This window comes from Brienomyrus brachyistius, chromosome 16 (genome assembly GCF_023856365.1).
Source record: "Brienomyrus brachyistius isolate T26 chromosome 16, BBRACH_0.4, whole genome shotgun sequence".
Lineage (NCBI taxonomy): Eukaryota > Metazoa > Chordata > Actinopteri > Osteoglossiformes > Mormyridae > Brienomyrus > Brienomyrus brachyistius.
The window spans coordinates 3,248,232-3,263,139 of NC_064548.1; the positions used below are offsets into that span (position 1 = coordinate 3,248,232).

General features: G+C 43.5%; 2 protein-coding genes across 7 annotated transcripts in view; both read left to right on the top strand.

The window, feature by feature from the left end:
• xpo4 (exportin 4) overlaps nucleotides 1-4,523 on the top strand; it is a 28,828-nt gene extending 24,305 nt beyond the window's left edge. Inside the window, exons 17-23 of the mRNA XM_048978770.1 lie at nucleotides 80-373; nucleotides 1,162-1,342; nucleotides 1,472-1,590; nucleotides 1,709-1,839; nucleotides 2,361-2,478; nucleotides 2,554-2,646; nucleotides 2,752-4,523. Coding sequence (XP_048834727.1) covers nucleotides 80-373; nucleotides 1,162-1,342; nucleotides 1,472-1,590; nucleotides 1,709-1,839; nucleotides 2,361-2,478; nucleotides 2,554-2,646; nucleotides 2,752-2,949 — 1,134 coding nt within the window. The 3' untranslated portion in view covers nucleotides 2,950-4,523. The remainder of the gene's footprint in view (nucleotides 1-79; nucleotides 374-1,161; nucleotides 1,343-1,471; nucleotides 1,591-1,708; nucleotides 1,840-2,360; nucleotides 2,479-2,553; nucleotides 2,647-2,751) is intronic.
• A 2,345-nt stretch (nucleotides 4,524-6,868) lies between these two features.
• Nucleotides 6,869-10,742, top strand: eef1akmt1 (EEF1A lysine methyltransferase 1). 6 transcript variants are annotated; one of them, XM_048978794.1, is made up of 6 exons: nucleotides 6,869-7,259; nucleotides 7,410-7,474; nucleotides 7,846-8,009; nucleotides 8,237-8,319; nucleotides 8,533-8,810; nucleotides 9,988-10,742. In XM_048978794.1, exons 3-6 carry the CDS (start codon nucleotides 7,863-7,865, stop codon nucleotides 10,116-10,118), a joined length of 639 nt encoding a protein of 212 aa, XP_048834751.1. In that variant the 5' UTR covers nucleotides 6,869-7,259; nucleotides 7,410-7,474; nucleotides 7,846-7,862; the 3' UTR covers nucleotides 10,119-10,742. The 6 variants fall into 6 exon arrangements, with proteins under 6 accessions (XP_048834751.1, XP_048834752.1, XP_048834750.1 ...); XM_048978793.1 differs by having other exon boundaries at nucleotides 6,870-7,259; nucleotides 7,799-8,009; XM_048978795.1 differs by lacking the exon at nucleotides 7,410-7,474.
• Nucleotides 10,743-14,908: the final 4,166 nt, after the last annotated feature.

Consider the following 14,908-nt stretch of genomic DNA (forward strand, 5'->3'; position numbering starts at 1 on the left):
TTCTGTGGTCTGTGAAATTCCTGTTCCTCAATTAACCTCACCTACCTTCTTACCCCCCCCCCCCCCCCCCCCCCCCCAGGTGCTTCAGCCACTGCAACAGCGATTCCTCAATGTCATCAACCAGGAGAACTTCCAGCAGATCTGCCAGGAAGAGGAGGTAAAGCAGGAGATCGTTGCTACTCTGGAGGCGTTGTGCGGCATTGCTGAGGCCACGCAGATCGACAATGTAGCGGCCCTGTTCAGCTTCCTGGTGGACTTCCTGTCCAACTGCATTGGCCTCATGGAGGTGTACAGGAACACGCCCGAGACTGTGAATCTCATTATTGAGGTGTTTGTGGAAGTGGCACACAAGCAAATCTGCTACCTGGGGGAGGTGAGTGGAGTGAGGGTGGAAGCCGGCTTCTGGTTTAAATACATGTGTGACCCGTGCTGGCAAAATGAGTCACAATGAGGAAATTTTCAAAATGGAGTTGTTATTTTTAGATTCTTATTTTTAAAACCTTCAAAATGATGTATGGTTTGTTGGAATCGGACAAAAAATGACCGAGTTACATCCGTTAGAAGTTGTTTACATCAACAGGGCTTTATAAAATCGAGTTCTATTGGTTCAGAGTGCTGTCATTGGAAATTCTATGCAACTTTTTAGAAAGTAGGCGAGCCTCACTTCACGGTGATACCAAACAATCGGTGGGGGGGATTTCCAGTCATGCCGCGAGTGAGTGGAGAAAAACACGGATTTTCTAAGACAATTAAAGATAAAGGACTAATTTCTGAAGACAAAGCCCATACAAAACATTCAAATTATGATGGTTCAAGGTATTTATTTGCTATTTTGATTATTGGGATCGATAGATGATGACTTAATGGACTCATTTTTGGGAAAATCTCAATTTCGACGAAAATTAACTTTGACATTTTTGACTCTAGCTCATAATTAGCCTGTGCGCATTCCGACTCATTTTGCAAGCACGGGTCACATATGCATGGCAACCTGCACCATGACATTCATGCTACTTACCATGCCGTCCTAGTACCTGGTTAGCATTAGTGATTTAGTTCACACACTGTGACCTTACTGCTGCCGTCACCGTGAGTGACCGCTCTCCTTGCTACAAGCAGCTGTCCTGACCTGCATGTTCTCTCTGCTGTCTACCCTCCCAGTCCAAATCTATGAAGCTCTATGAGGCGTGCCTGACGCTACTGCAGGTTTACTCCAAGAACAACCTGGGTCGCCAGCGTGTGGATGTGACAGCGGAGGAGGACCAGTACCAGGACTTGTTGCTCATCATGGAGCTCCTCACCAACCTGCTCTCCAAGGAGTTCATTGACTTCAGTGACACCGGTACTGCCTGCCCCTGCACACTCTGCTGCTTCTATGTGCACCTTGCCGGGTCTCTCTCCCAAATGATGTGCCATAGTTTGTGCTAGCATGCGAGCTACCACCAATGACAGGATATGCTGCTTTCCCTAGATGAGGTGTTCCGGGGACAGGATCAAGGCCCAGGGGCCGGGCGCTCGGTGTCGGCCGCAGACGTGGTTCTCTATGGGGTCAATATCGTGCTGCCACTGATGTCCCAAGACCTGCTGAAGGTGAGGGTTCAGCCTGTACCTCTCTGTGCACTTGGGTAGTGGTTTGTCCTGGACTGACCAATGTTTTTCTATCAGTAACTAATAGCTTGGGGTGTCTCTCTCTCTCTCTCTTTCCCAGTTTCCTTCTCTCTGTAACCAGTACTACAAGCTCATCACCTTCATCTGTGAGATATTCCCAGAGAAGATCCCACAGTTACCTGAAGAGCTTTTTAAAAGTTTGATGTTTTCCTTGGAGCTGGGGATGACCTCGTATCCTTCTTTTGGGAGGGGTTAGCATGGTGCTCTGTTCTGGGCTTGGATCATGCTGAATTCAGTTTCAAATTCAGATTGAAAATGTATTTGTCCTGGTGAAATTTCAGGAAGTAAGTTATATGAAATGTCTCAAGCACTTAGGGTAAAGGGACTTGATCAAGGACCTAATGGTGACATTCAATAATAATCCTTTATTGGCCATCGCACAAGTATGAGTCCATGTACATAAGAACTCATCTCTTTGCCAACCCCATCTTGCCCTTCATAGCTCAGGGTCACAGCACAGGGTCAACCATTCTGCAGCGCCCCTGGAACTGGGGTCGCCTTGCTCAAGGGCCCACAGAGATGTGACTGTTCTGTTGAGGCTAAGGCTTGAACCAGCAACCTTCCGGTCACAGGCACAGAGACTTAGCCCACTGATCCTCATTTATACAACACTTTTAATATGTAGTTTGCAATTGCCGCTAACTTTGTTCAGCTGGGTTAGGGTTTAGAATGACTTAACACGCATGCTGCAGGATGAGCTCAGAGGTCAGCCAGCTGTGCCTGGAGGCGCTGACCCCTCTGGCCGAGCAGTGTGCCAAAAGCCAGGAGACCGACACACCTCTCTTCATCGCCACACGCCACTTCCTCAAGGTCAGACTCTAGCCCCCTTCCCGTGATAGAGCTCCTGGTATGCACGTGTGGCCAATGCCTCTGTCCCTTTTCCAGCTTGTGTTTGACATGCTGGTGCTGCAGAAGCACAACACGGAGATGACGGTGGCAGCTGGAGAGGCGCTCTACACCCTCGTGTGCCTGCATCAGGTAAGACGCGGCGCCGTGTGACACGCGTGCACCGCGCTCATTGTGAAGTGACGCTGCATTGACGCACTTCCCCGAGTTGCCATCTTTGCCTCTATTCCCACGCAGGCCGAGTACTCAGAGCTGGTGGAGACGCTGCTGTCCAGCCAGCGGGATGCGGTGATCTACCAGCGGCTGGCTGATGCCTTCAACAAGCTGAGCGCCAGCAGCACCCCCCCGACCATGGACCGCAAGCAGAAGGTGGCCTTCCTCAAGAGCCTGGAGGAGTTTGTGGCCAATGTGGGGGGACTGCTGTGCGTCAAATAACTACTGCCCTTCCTCCAGTGACTAGAGACCCATGCCTCCTTCAGCTCACACCCCTCCTTGCTGCACAACGTAACCTATACCATCTTGACCTTGGTGTTGAAAGCGCCCTGTCGGACTGCAGCGGTGCAGGAGCTGGAATTGGGGAGGCCTTTAAATGGATGCACCCAAAGCCCAGCCTCCTATGTGCTAAAGCAGCTGGGAGGGCTGCACAGGAGCCATCTTTGCGGTGTCGGCCATCTTCCTCGCTGTAAGACCTGGCCCTCGTTGTCTTTGCCGCCAGAGAGGGTCCTGCCACGCATTCAGAGCAGGAAGAGTGACACGCTCAGCCGCTCCAAATTCACGCCATCCTCCTCCCTCCTCCTCCCCCGAGTGCCTTTGTTTGCGCGTTGTTCTCTTAGACCCGGTGGAAGCTGGAGCTCCACAGGCCTTTTTAGCGACGTGGAGAAGTTTGGCGTGCCGTCTGAGTTGGGGGGGGGGCAGGGGGAGGGACAGGCTCACAGCACCGTGACGACAGACCCTGGTCTCCGGAAGCCCTGTACTCACTGGCGAGGACAAATAACCAAATCACTCATCTGTTCATCATCAAGGATGTACATATTTTCAAAAGGGGGGTGGGAAGTTTTTATATGACTGAATGTCACGAGACATTTATTATTCCAATTTGTTTTTATTTTTTTTGGGGGGTGGGGTGAGGGGCTCCCCCTCCCCTCATTATGCTTTCTTAACCCTTAATGGCTGCTGCTCTGAGGCTGCTTCCTGTCTGTCTCGGTGCTCCAGCGAGGGGTGGGCATAGTTCCCTCACTAGGCAAAGGGCAGTAGATGCTTCAAGGCCCCTGGACTTGAGGAGCTCGGTGACACATGTGGCCCTGGGTCCCCTGGGATGGTGTGTGGGGGGAGGGCACATCTCAAGAAACCCACCCATGTCCTCTGCCCCTGAGACAGAAGTCGCACGAGGCCCTGGAAGCTGTGCACATGCTTTTTGTTTTATTTTTTAAACAGCCGTAAACCCAAAATGCAGCAAAGGTGGCAAACCATATTGCAGAAGCAATAATGAACCAAAAAAGTAAATCAACACAGAGACTGTAACACCATCTGTTTCAGCTTGGGCATTAGATTTTTTTTTTTTCTCATTTCTGCCCCGTTCTGATATTTAATGTGGATTGCCAGGAAGAAATGTAAAAGTGTATATAATCTTATTATATCATACTTTGTGAGTGCAGGTTTTCTGTGAAGTATATGGTATGCCATGCTGTACTTTCCACAGCTGGAGTAATACTTTTTGAGGGAGGGGGGGGGGTTCAGTTCACTTCCAAGAATTTATTTTTGTTTGCAAGCAATGAGGGCACAATTTTCAGTACTGAAGTGCACTATGTTGAAGTCCGGTTTTCTCTTCCTGATGCTGCCTTTGTTTGGTTCCAGGTTCTTGTTAGAAAGGAAATACAAACAGATCTTTCACATGCGCTTCAGAGTTAGTGTATATTGTTCCACAGACCATGGAGCTTACTGAATTTCTCTCTTGTCTGACGTGAACCTTAACCAAAACATCAAATAAAATGCACACACTTTTACATTTATAGACTTTTATCCTGTTGCATTTTCTGTGTCTGTATGTACGTGTGTAGTCCCTGTTAAGGTGCCATTCCAGGCTTACAAATGCTAAAATGCATTTCAGAGAGATGCAAAGTATTTTTACCATAAAATTTAATTCAGTACCAGTCATTGCTGAGAAGATGCATTGGAGTGTATAATTGTTTTATATCCCCAGCATGCTCCTAAATTCAGGTGTCACAGTAAGTCATCCACTATAGAGCCTGCGTTAGCTATTATAGTTGTCTAGGGCCCCCAGATTATCATTCCTGAAATGATCGTTCGTTCTCAGTTTGGGGGGGCATCCTAAGTAAAGCTCTGTCTAGAAGCCCTGAAATGGCAGAGTGGCCTATTCTACTCTACCATGTACTGCTGTGGTCTGTCAGTTCATGTGTTTGATATGTGTGGCTTTAGAGCTTGACGTGTGGTGGTGGTGGTGGGGGTTGCATAGATTACACAAAATGTCCCCAAAATGTGGTAAAACCTGAAACTTCCTTTTTTGGGGGATATTTCTCAGGTCCCCATATGGATAACCTTATTTTTATCAACTAAAAAAAAATAATCTGAATGCTACGAAAAAAGTAAATCTAGGAAACCGCAACCAAGGTGGTTTACTGTAGAAATTAAGAATAAAATCAGGAGGAAAAGGGCTCTGTCTCACAAATGTAAATAACTATTGATATCAGAATAAAGCAGGAGTATCTAAGTCTACAGGTTCAGTTTAAAAAAATATATTACATTTGCTAAGAGGAATATCGAAGGGAAGAGTGCATTGGTCACTAAGGATGACAAAGGTTTTTTTCCCAATATTTTAACTTCAAAAGAGCTCTAAAAGCTGAAATCACTAATCTGAAGGATAGTAGGGCCTTATAACTGAAAATGAAATTGATATAATTAATGTTTGTGTTCCACAGGTATTCACGGTGAAGGAGACGAGTAACACACTGACTTTTATTACCAATCTGGCGTTGTGTATGACTATGTATAGCTGTACAGTATAGGCCAATAACATTCTGACGGATAGCCAACGTGGATTTAAGGGAGGTAGGTCCTTTTTAACTAATCTACTTGAGTTCTTTGAGGAAGCTACAAGAGAAATTGATCAGAAAAAGGCCTACAATGTGATGTATTTAGAATTCCCGAAGGTCTTTGATGTTGTCCCCCACAAATGGCTCCTGCTTAAGCTCAAAGCAGCAGAGATTTTAGGAACTGTAGCACTGATTAACAGACAGGAAAGTTATTAGTGAGTAGTTATTAGAGGCACAATGTCACAATGGGCCTGCGTTCACAGTAGGGTACCGCAAGGTTCAATTTTAGGGCCACTGTTATTCCTAATTTACAATATTGACAATATATACAATAAACTGGTTACATTTGCAGGTGATACCAGGGTGGGTAGTGGGTCATTCCATGTCAAATCATCACACTTTCGGACCTCATCATCATGGATTTTAATGAAACTTGGCAGCTGATTTGGTCACATGAGTAACTCATGAAACTGAAATTGGCGTGTCTTGGATCAATATTGGGGGAGATTTAAGAGATCAGAGTTTTAACTTTTTTTTTGGGGGGGGGGTGGACTTTGACAATATTTACCTTAATATAAGCTGAAATGGTCCTCATATTATTTTAAAGCTATTGTGCAGCTCAATACATTGAACAAACATTTTTTTGTTATTGAATTTTTAATATTTTAATCAGTTATTACATATTATTTATTCATATTTGGATGGCATATTACTTATTCAATCTATAAGATTGTTTATAAGGTTCTAACAGGTCTGCAAGCTGTTCAGCCAAATGGCTAGTTCAGTATTTGTTCAAATACAAGCTCTCGTGGCCATAGGTGGTAATTAACAGGAGAACATTTTAAATTGGATCTGAGAAAGCACTTCTTTACACAGTGTGTAGTTAGAGTATGGAATAGTCTCCTTGTTAGTGTAGTACAAGCTAAAACCCTGGGTTCCGTTAAATTAGAGCTAGATAAGATTTTAACAACTATGAGTTATTAGTTGAGTTCTCCCCAAACAAGCTTGATGGGCTGAATGGCCTCCTTTTCTTGTGTTGTTCTGATGATCATTGAGAAGAAAGGCAGCTATACAAAACATTAAACTTGGTAAAGTGTACTGTATTAAACAGTAGTTTGTTATTCCTTATATAGACTGAACAACCAAATCTTTTTATTTTATTATTATTATCAGACCATAAGAACATTTATTCCATCCATCCATTTTCCAAACCGTTTATCCTACTGCGTCACGGGGGGTCCGCAGCCTATTCCGGAAGCAATGGGCACGAGGCAGGGAACAACCCAGGATGGGGGCCAACCCATCGCAGGGCACACTCACGCACCATTCACCCACACATGCACACCTACGGGCAATTTACCAACTCCAATTAGCCTCAGCATGTTTTTGGACTAGATATTTCTTTAGTATATGTAAATGAGGCAGTCCATTGCGCGCTTCTGTGATGTTTTAACGGCATCTTCCTCAAAGTCATTCTCTACGAGAAGAGTACGTCACTGACTGCTCGTCAGCACAGCAGTAGTGAAGAGAAGAGAGAAGGGCAGACGACTGCAGAGCCGAACGAAAGCAGGGTTGAGGGTGAAGACTATCGCTACAGAACTGAACAACGTTGTAATAATAGTCACCTTTGCGCTGTTACGCGTCCGAGTGATTTAAAACTGAGATGCCCCCCGAAATTGTATTTCTTTATTTTTTGTAAGTACTTGAAGTTTTCTTTTTCGTGTTAAATGCATATATGCCCATATCACATTTAAAAAACCGTATCTCAAATACCCGTCCCTACCCATTGCGGCTCATTGTAAATCTTGGTTCAGATGGAAAAAAATGGCTCTTTGCCTTTAAAAGGTTGCCGACCTGCCTGATCTAAACGGAGTATAACTGTCAACAAAGTGACGCTCTTCGCCTTCACGGTACGCGAACAAACAACAGCTTGTTTGGCCCTTCTCGACATCCGTAGTATGTGATTAATTCGGTGTAAATATGGCTGCTGCTATATAGAACGCGTGTCCGTTCTGAATCTTCATTGTGGGCACAAAATATAGCATTTATAGTGGGTTTCCAGTTAATGAAATCATAATATCGTGTAAATACCACTACTTGAATACCCACACGGTTTGCTGCCTGTTAATACACCCGCATCTATTTAACTATACTCAGCCTCTTGATACCTTTGTGATACAAAAACGTTTCTGCAGGTAGACAATTGTGACGTTATCACATTTATCATTTTAAAGGGTTCTGGACATGGCCGAAGAGTGAATCCCCAAAATTTTTCTGGCAGAAAATCGACGTCCTGCCATGAGCGACAGTGACGATGACATACCCCGGCTGTCCGCGGCTACCCTCGCAGCGCTGCAGGAGTTTTACGCCGAGCAGCAATGCGACCCCCCCGAAGAAGCCGCACCGGTAGACAAATTCTCGGTCGGAGCGGTGCAGGAGGACTGGGTAAGGAGTTAAGGATTACCAATACTGTGTCGCGATCTCAGGTGAAATGACGGTACGTGCAGTGTTAGCGTAAACCGACGTAGATGAAGACGGGTTTGTGATTGCTCCGTTTCTAGTCACGTTTAAAAGCCAAGAGCTACCATTACATAGAGATTGTAGACGTTTTGTTTTCTAGAAATTCAAGTCTTTGAATAAGCACTTCAACTAAATTCTCTATTGACTGACAGCGCATGAGTCAGTTTTGGTACAGCGACGAGACTGCGGAAAGGCTGGCCGAGGAACTCGCACATGAAGCAGGCAAAGGAGGCAGGTGTGTAGTGGCTCAATTCTTTATGCTGTCTGATATACCGGTATTTGTATATGTCCTGCTTGCCGTGGCGTGTTCTGTTATATACCGGGAATAAAATTTGCAAAAACAATTCTAGGTTTCCACAGCTTGAAGATCTTTGGCTTAACACACAACAGGCTAAAATTGAAAGTACTTCTCCATCTCATTTTCTCTTTCAATTGAATCCTGTGACAGAATAGCTTGCCTGAGTACCCCCAGCGTTTACCAAAAGCTGAAGCAACAGGCTGTGGATGCATCTGTGGTGCTTCTGGAGTACGACAATCGCTTCTCTGTCTATGGCGATGAGTTCGTCTTCTACGATTACACCAACCCCCTCTGCTTGCCGGCCCAAATCAACAGCCAGAGCTTTGATATCGTCATTGCAGACCCACCATATCTGTCGCAGGAGTGCCTCAGCAAGGTGGCCCTCACCGTCAAGTTCCTTAGCAAGGGGAAGGTGCTCTTATGCACAGGTGAGCAGCCTATTCCCAGGGAGAAATATTTTCCACCTGGTTAGAAGACTAACCAGTCTAACTGTGTTAGGATTGTAGAACTCACTGGTATGGTGACTCTAGGCCAAGCGGTATTCAAATATTTTCGTGTGGTCCAGTTTCCATCAGCGATGCTAAACCAAGGTTCACTACCCCCAGTCACTGGGGGTAAACAGCCTTTAGGCCCCCATGATGACAGATTTTCTGGAAGTTACTTTTATGGATTTTTAAGTTAATATGATCATTTAAATTACAGTTACATTTCTGTTATGTTGTTAGGATTTATTGCGACAGTTTTCAATATAGGCAAATGCTCCAGTGTCAATGCCAAGCAAACCTGCACAAAGTGGCCTAACAGCAGAAGAGAATGGCAGGGCCAGCCTGCCATCTGGTGAATCTGGTCTAGATTCTGCTGGCTAATCCCCCACCCCCTGTTCAAATGGTGCCCTTAGTGATCACCTGTGGGGGGGGGGACAGCCCTGGTAAATGACCTAAAGATACAAGACTAACATTACTTATTAAACCTGATTATCAACCTGCCCACATTCTCTCCCAGTGGGCAGAGCTCACAACCAGCACCCTGCTCTCTGATTGCTGGATTATTAATGCTCCCAACCCTATGTTATCCAAGACAGAACTCATTATGTTGATATCCGGTACACACCTGCAACAATACACCCAAATTAAATCAGTCTTAAGCTATTCATAACGTATTACATGTATTGCATATTTCCATTCATTAAGATCAAAGCTGCTCGTCCAATGCAGGCTATTGATATCTCTAGCCAAATGTTGGAGGATAGGGTACAACACAGGGGGCTCCTTGTTTGTGATGCCAATCCATTGTTTTTATATTTATGGACTATTATAAATGATGATGTGACAACTGCTATGATAATGACTTTTTAAAATATTGCCACAAGAGGGAGCCAGTGTGTCAGCATTATTTTCTGCTGGGTATTGCTGCATCATAAAATGATGACATGCAGCAATGAGGCATATTGTGTGAGCTATATAATTTGGTTAAACATCAAAGAATGAAATTGTTAGCAACTGGAACACATTAAATGGATATCTGCAATGTAAAACTTTTGGGATAAACAGTGTACTTTGTGGGAAGACCGTACAGGATAACCTCTGTGTGCCTGCTCTGTTTCAGGAGCCATCATGGAGGAAGATGCAGCAAAGTTGCTGGGTGTCAAAGTCTGTAGTTTCCTACCTAAACACAACCGGAATCTAGCCAACGAGTTCCGCTGTTTTGTCAATTACCCATCCCGCCTGGACTCCTGAAGTCTGTTATGGATATTTCTTCTATTGATATGCTATATCCAGATAATACATGGTAATATTTTTGAAGTATATAAATATGTTTCATAATAGAAATTAATCTTCTGCTAAATTATAAAGGAAAACACTGTTATGTGCCTTGTGTTATCCCACATATTAACTGGTTAAATATGATCCAGAGCTTTCTTTACAAACTAATTTTTGATACCTCTGAAGAACACCTATGGTGGTACCTGTTTTTGTCTGTCAATATTAAATAGAAATCTACACTAGAATTGTTCTACAGGTTCACTTGTCAAACATAAGTCAACAACATTCCAACTTTTGGGCCCGAGTTCTCCTGTTAGACTCCACATCCTCATATCTCATACCCATATACTTCACCATTAGCTCACTCACTTCTCTCAGATAAAGAAGAAAGCGTACGTGCTTCACCAGACCACTGTTTGTGACTCAAAACCACAAGATAATTTACATTCATTACACAATATCCACACTTGCCTCTTGATACATTTTCTTTAGAATTAATTGTACAACAGTTGACTGACCTGCAGTTACTGGAGGTTAAAACTAGTATGGAATGGAAAATGAATAATGAATGAATAATAAAATCATTGAAATGCATAATGTTACATGAATGTTTCTGTTACGATTCATCTGTTACACAATGTATTATATAAATGTTTGTAAAATGATAATGTTGACAGAATTCAATGCACCATATAACAAGGTGAAGCTGGTGGGTCAAAAGGCTTATCAAGCCAAAATACTTCATACGTTGTTGTAAGGACTCTTATTTGAAACGCATATTAGGAAATACGTTGTTGCACTTTTTCACATCAAGGTTGGCTTCCTAGTTACGTATCATGCTGTATCTCACTCTGTGCCTTGATTTTGAAGTTACAGGTGCCACATTTTGTCTTCAGATACTTTTCTTAACCCTATGTATGGTGTCAGTTTAATGTGTAAAACCATATTTCATTAGATGTAATTTACAGTGATAGGGATGAGACCACCTATATTGACTCCAATTCAAAGCTAAGACTTTGAAGGGTGGAGTCCGAGTCAACAAGACTTTATGGGGTCCATAGAGAGTCAAGATGATGGTTTTAATTATTCACTATAATCATCACCCCTGTTCCTGCTAATAATCAGACTACATGCAGAAACCTTTGGAGAGCTAATAGAGTCAGGCCTGTTAGGGATTGGAACTGGTGTGGTGCTGCATGATGGCACTTGTGTCCCAGTGTGAGGTGGCCCATTTGGGGTGTCACCTTTTAACGTCTTGTCTCTCTGGCAAGATGACAATCTTCCTCTGGTGCCGGCGAAGCTTCGTAAACTCCGCATTTCAGTGGCTTTACTCTCTGAGGTACACAGACCAGAGAGTGGCCGGATCTCTGTAGGTGGGTATCTACTTTTGGTCTGATTGCTCTGATGGCTGTCATACTCAGGGAGTAGCTGTAGCTGCGGCGGATCGACTCCTCCAGATGGTGTCTGATATCACTCCTTTCAATGACCTTATTTTGAGACTCAGGCTAAGGCATTCCTTGGGGGTATTGTCTGTTGTGTGAGTGTATGCTCTGACCGTGGTGAGCGGTGTCTTGTTGAGGGAGACATTTTACTCGCAACTTCACCAAGTGGTTGATGAATGCCCACGAGGTGACACTCCCCTGGTAACGGGTGACTTCAGTGCGACCACTGGAACTGACTGGGTGGGCTACGAGGATTGTGTTGGTCCTCATGTGTCTGGTGACCAGGGTGAAACTGGCTCCATGTTCCTTGACTTTGAAAAAGGTCAGGGGCTGTGGGTTGCTTGATCCTGGTTTCAATGCCCTGAGCTGCATCATTGGACTTGGTGTTCCAATACTTGTAGTGCTGAGAAGGAGATTGATCACATCCTTATGGACAGACACTGCAGGCTCCTGCAGAACTGCAGGATCTACAGAAGTGAATTCGGACCACAGACTTGTTGTTGCTACTCTGAAGATTCAGCTTAGATCCAGTAGGCTACCACCTTTTTGGAGTTAATGAGGCTTGACTTAGCAAGACTCCAAGATCGACTGTAATGTGATGATGCAAATATTAATATACATGAAAATAATTAGTATTAAATGAACTAATAAAGTATTAAATCATCATTCAGTTAATCATTATTACATTTATTATAGTGATGGTGAAATTATTTAAGGATCCATCATGACTTGACTTGCTTAATTCTAGGAAGCATGACTTGAGACTTGATGGTTAAGACTTGTGACTTGCGCATGTGACTTGGATTCATGTCTGTTTTGTAGTTAGCAATACTTCAAAGTTTCACTGTACTCATCATTTTTGTAGTCCTGAAAGTACCTTCCACATACATTATATTGCAGACTTTGTACCGTGATATACTGGCATCCTGTCCCCTGCTTTATGCTTCCTGCAATGGGCTTTAAGTTTTCCACTAGATTTTGGAGTGTGTCTGTGGGAATTCTTGACCATTCATCCAGAAGAGCATTTGTGAGATCAGGCACTGATGTTGGACGTGAAGGCCTGGCTCACAATCTCAGTTCTAGTTCATCCCAAAGGTGTTTGATGGGGTTGAGACCAGGGTTCTGTGCAGGCCAATCAAATTCTTCTACACCAAACTTACCCAACCATGTCTTGATAGACCCTGTTTTGTGCATTAGGGCACAGTCATGCTAGAACAGAAAAGGGCCTTCCCAAACTAGTCTCACAAAGAGGCATAGAATTGTCCAAAATGTCTTGATATGCTGAAGCTGCTGGAACTAAGGGGCCTAGCCCAACCCCTGAAAAATAACCCCATGCCATTATTTGGTTTCCAGGTAGTGGACCTTCCGCATCGTGTGGACAGGCTTTTGGCCCCAGCCGGGGTGGATCCAGTGCTCGTGGTGCATGTTGGTACCAATGACATAGGAAAGGGCAGGAGGGCTGTTCTGCAGGATAAATTTATGGAAGTCGCGGATAAGCTTAGAAGTATTCTAAGCGTGGTATTCTCTGGAATACTTCCTGTGCCATGTGCAAGCCAGGCTAAGTTAGCTGAGATAAGGCGATTAAATTAATGGCTACAATGGTGGTGTAGGAAAGAGGGGTTTAGGTTTATGGGGCACTGGATGACCTTCTGGAACAGGTGGGACCTGTTCAAGCCAGATTGGTTGCATTTGAGCCAGAGGGGAAGCAGTGTGTTGGGGAGGCGTATGTGTAGAGTAGTCGAGGAATGTTTATACTAGGGACTGGGAGGGCAGGGAGGTTAGTTAAGAATTTAGGTGAGGAGAGACAGAAAGTCTCAATAAATATTAAAAGTGGGCACTATAAAAGGCCTACCCTTTGCAATCTGTACTTAAACGCTAGGAGTATTAGAAACAAAATTCATGATTTAGAGGCTTTAATTTCATCAGACACTTACGCCATTATAGGAATAACAGAACCATGGATGAGTGACAATGATGGTGAAGAATATAATATGGATATATATACGTTGTTCCGTAGAGACCAGATAGGCAAGAAGGGAGGTGATGTTGCAGTATACGGAAAAGAAAACTTGCAGGCAAGGGAGCTCACTGATAAAAATAAAAGTACAGAAGCTGTATGGATAAAACTAGATGCTAAAAACTCAAATGGCCTAATTGTTAGGGTTTGTTATAGAGCACCTAATGTAGCTGCAGAGGAAAGCAGAATGTTGTATGAGGATATCAGGAATATGAGTAACAAAAATGATGGATTCAGTGGGACACAGTCTCTGGCTCTTCTGTAAATGAACTTGAGATGGTGGAATTAGTACAGGATTATTTTTTACTCAGTTTGTTAATACCCCTACCAGGGGAGAAGCCCTTCTAGATCTTGTTTTGTCTAACAACCAGGATAGGACTGGAACATTTGAGGTTTTAGAACCACTGGATGGTAATGATCACAACATGATTAAATCTGAGGTTAATTTTAGTGTCCGAAGAGCAAAGTCCGAAACAAAAGTATACAATGTTAGGAAGGTTAACTTTAATGGTATGAGACTGAAACTAGAAACTGTAAACTGGATGGAGTTAAATAGCAAAACTGTCGAAGAGGCAAGGGAATTTTTTAATAGCACATTGTTGCAAGTGCAAGAGGACTTCATACCTGTTTCCAGCAAAACTAAATCTAGGAAACTGCAGCCAAGGAGGTTTACTAAGGAAATTAAGAATAAAGTGAGGAGGAAAAGGGCTACAGGTTGAGTTAAAAAATAACATTAGACTCACTAAGAGGAATGTAGAAAGGAAGACTGCAATGGAGGCTAAGGATGACATTAAAAGTTTCTTCCAATATTTCAACTCCAAAAGAGCTCTAAAAGCTGAAATCACTAATTTGTAGGATAGTAAGGGACTTATAATTGAAAATGAAATTGATATAGTAAATGAGTAGAATATGAGTAACTTACCACCATTTAGTACGAATACCGCGGTGTCTCTGACCAATATATGTATAACTGAGGCTGATGTGGTACTAAGCATAGCTAAGCTCAAAATAAATAAATTGCAGGGCCCTGATGGCATCTAACCTATGGCTTTAAGAGAGATGAGGGATATTCTTAGCCAATCTTTAACTTTAATATTCCAGAAATCGTTATCTGCGGGTGTGGTACCTTCTGATTGGAAGCATGCTAATATAATGCCCATATTCAAAAAAGGGGATAGAAGTAACCCAGCAAACTATAGGCCAATCAGTTTAACTAGCATTATGGGAAAAATAATGGAAGTTATAAGCCAAGTGACAATGGTAGATTTACCTGGATGCAAATAACATTCTGAGGGATAGCCAAC

Excerpts from the sequence above, each read along its gene's own strand:
- eef1akmt1 (XM_048978794.1), top strand. The coding sequence starts at position 7,863 with ATGAGCGACAGTGACGATGACATACCCCGGCTGTCCGCGGCTACCCTC. Across the intron at positions 8,010-8,236 it reads GAGCGGTGCAGGAGGACTGG|CGCATGAGTCAGTTTTGGTA; the intron begins GTAAGGAGTTAA and ends ATTGACTGACAG. Across the intron at positions 8,811-9,987 it reads GAAGGTGCTCTTATGCACAG|GAGCCATCATGGAGGAAGAT; the intron begins GTGAGCAGCCTA and ends GCTCTGTTTCAG.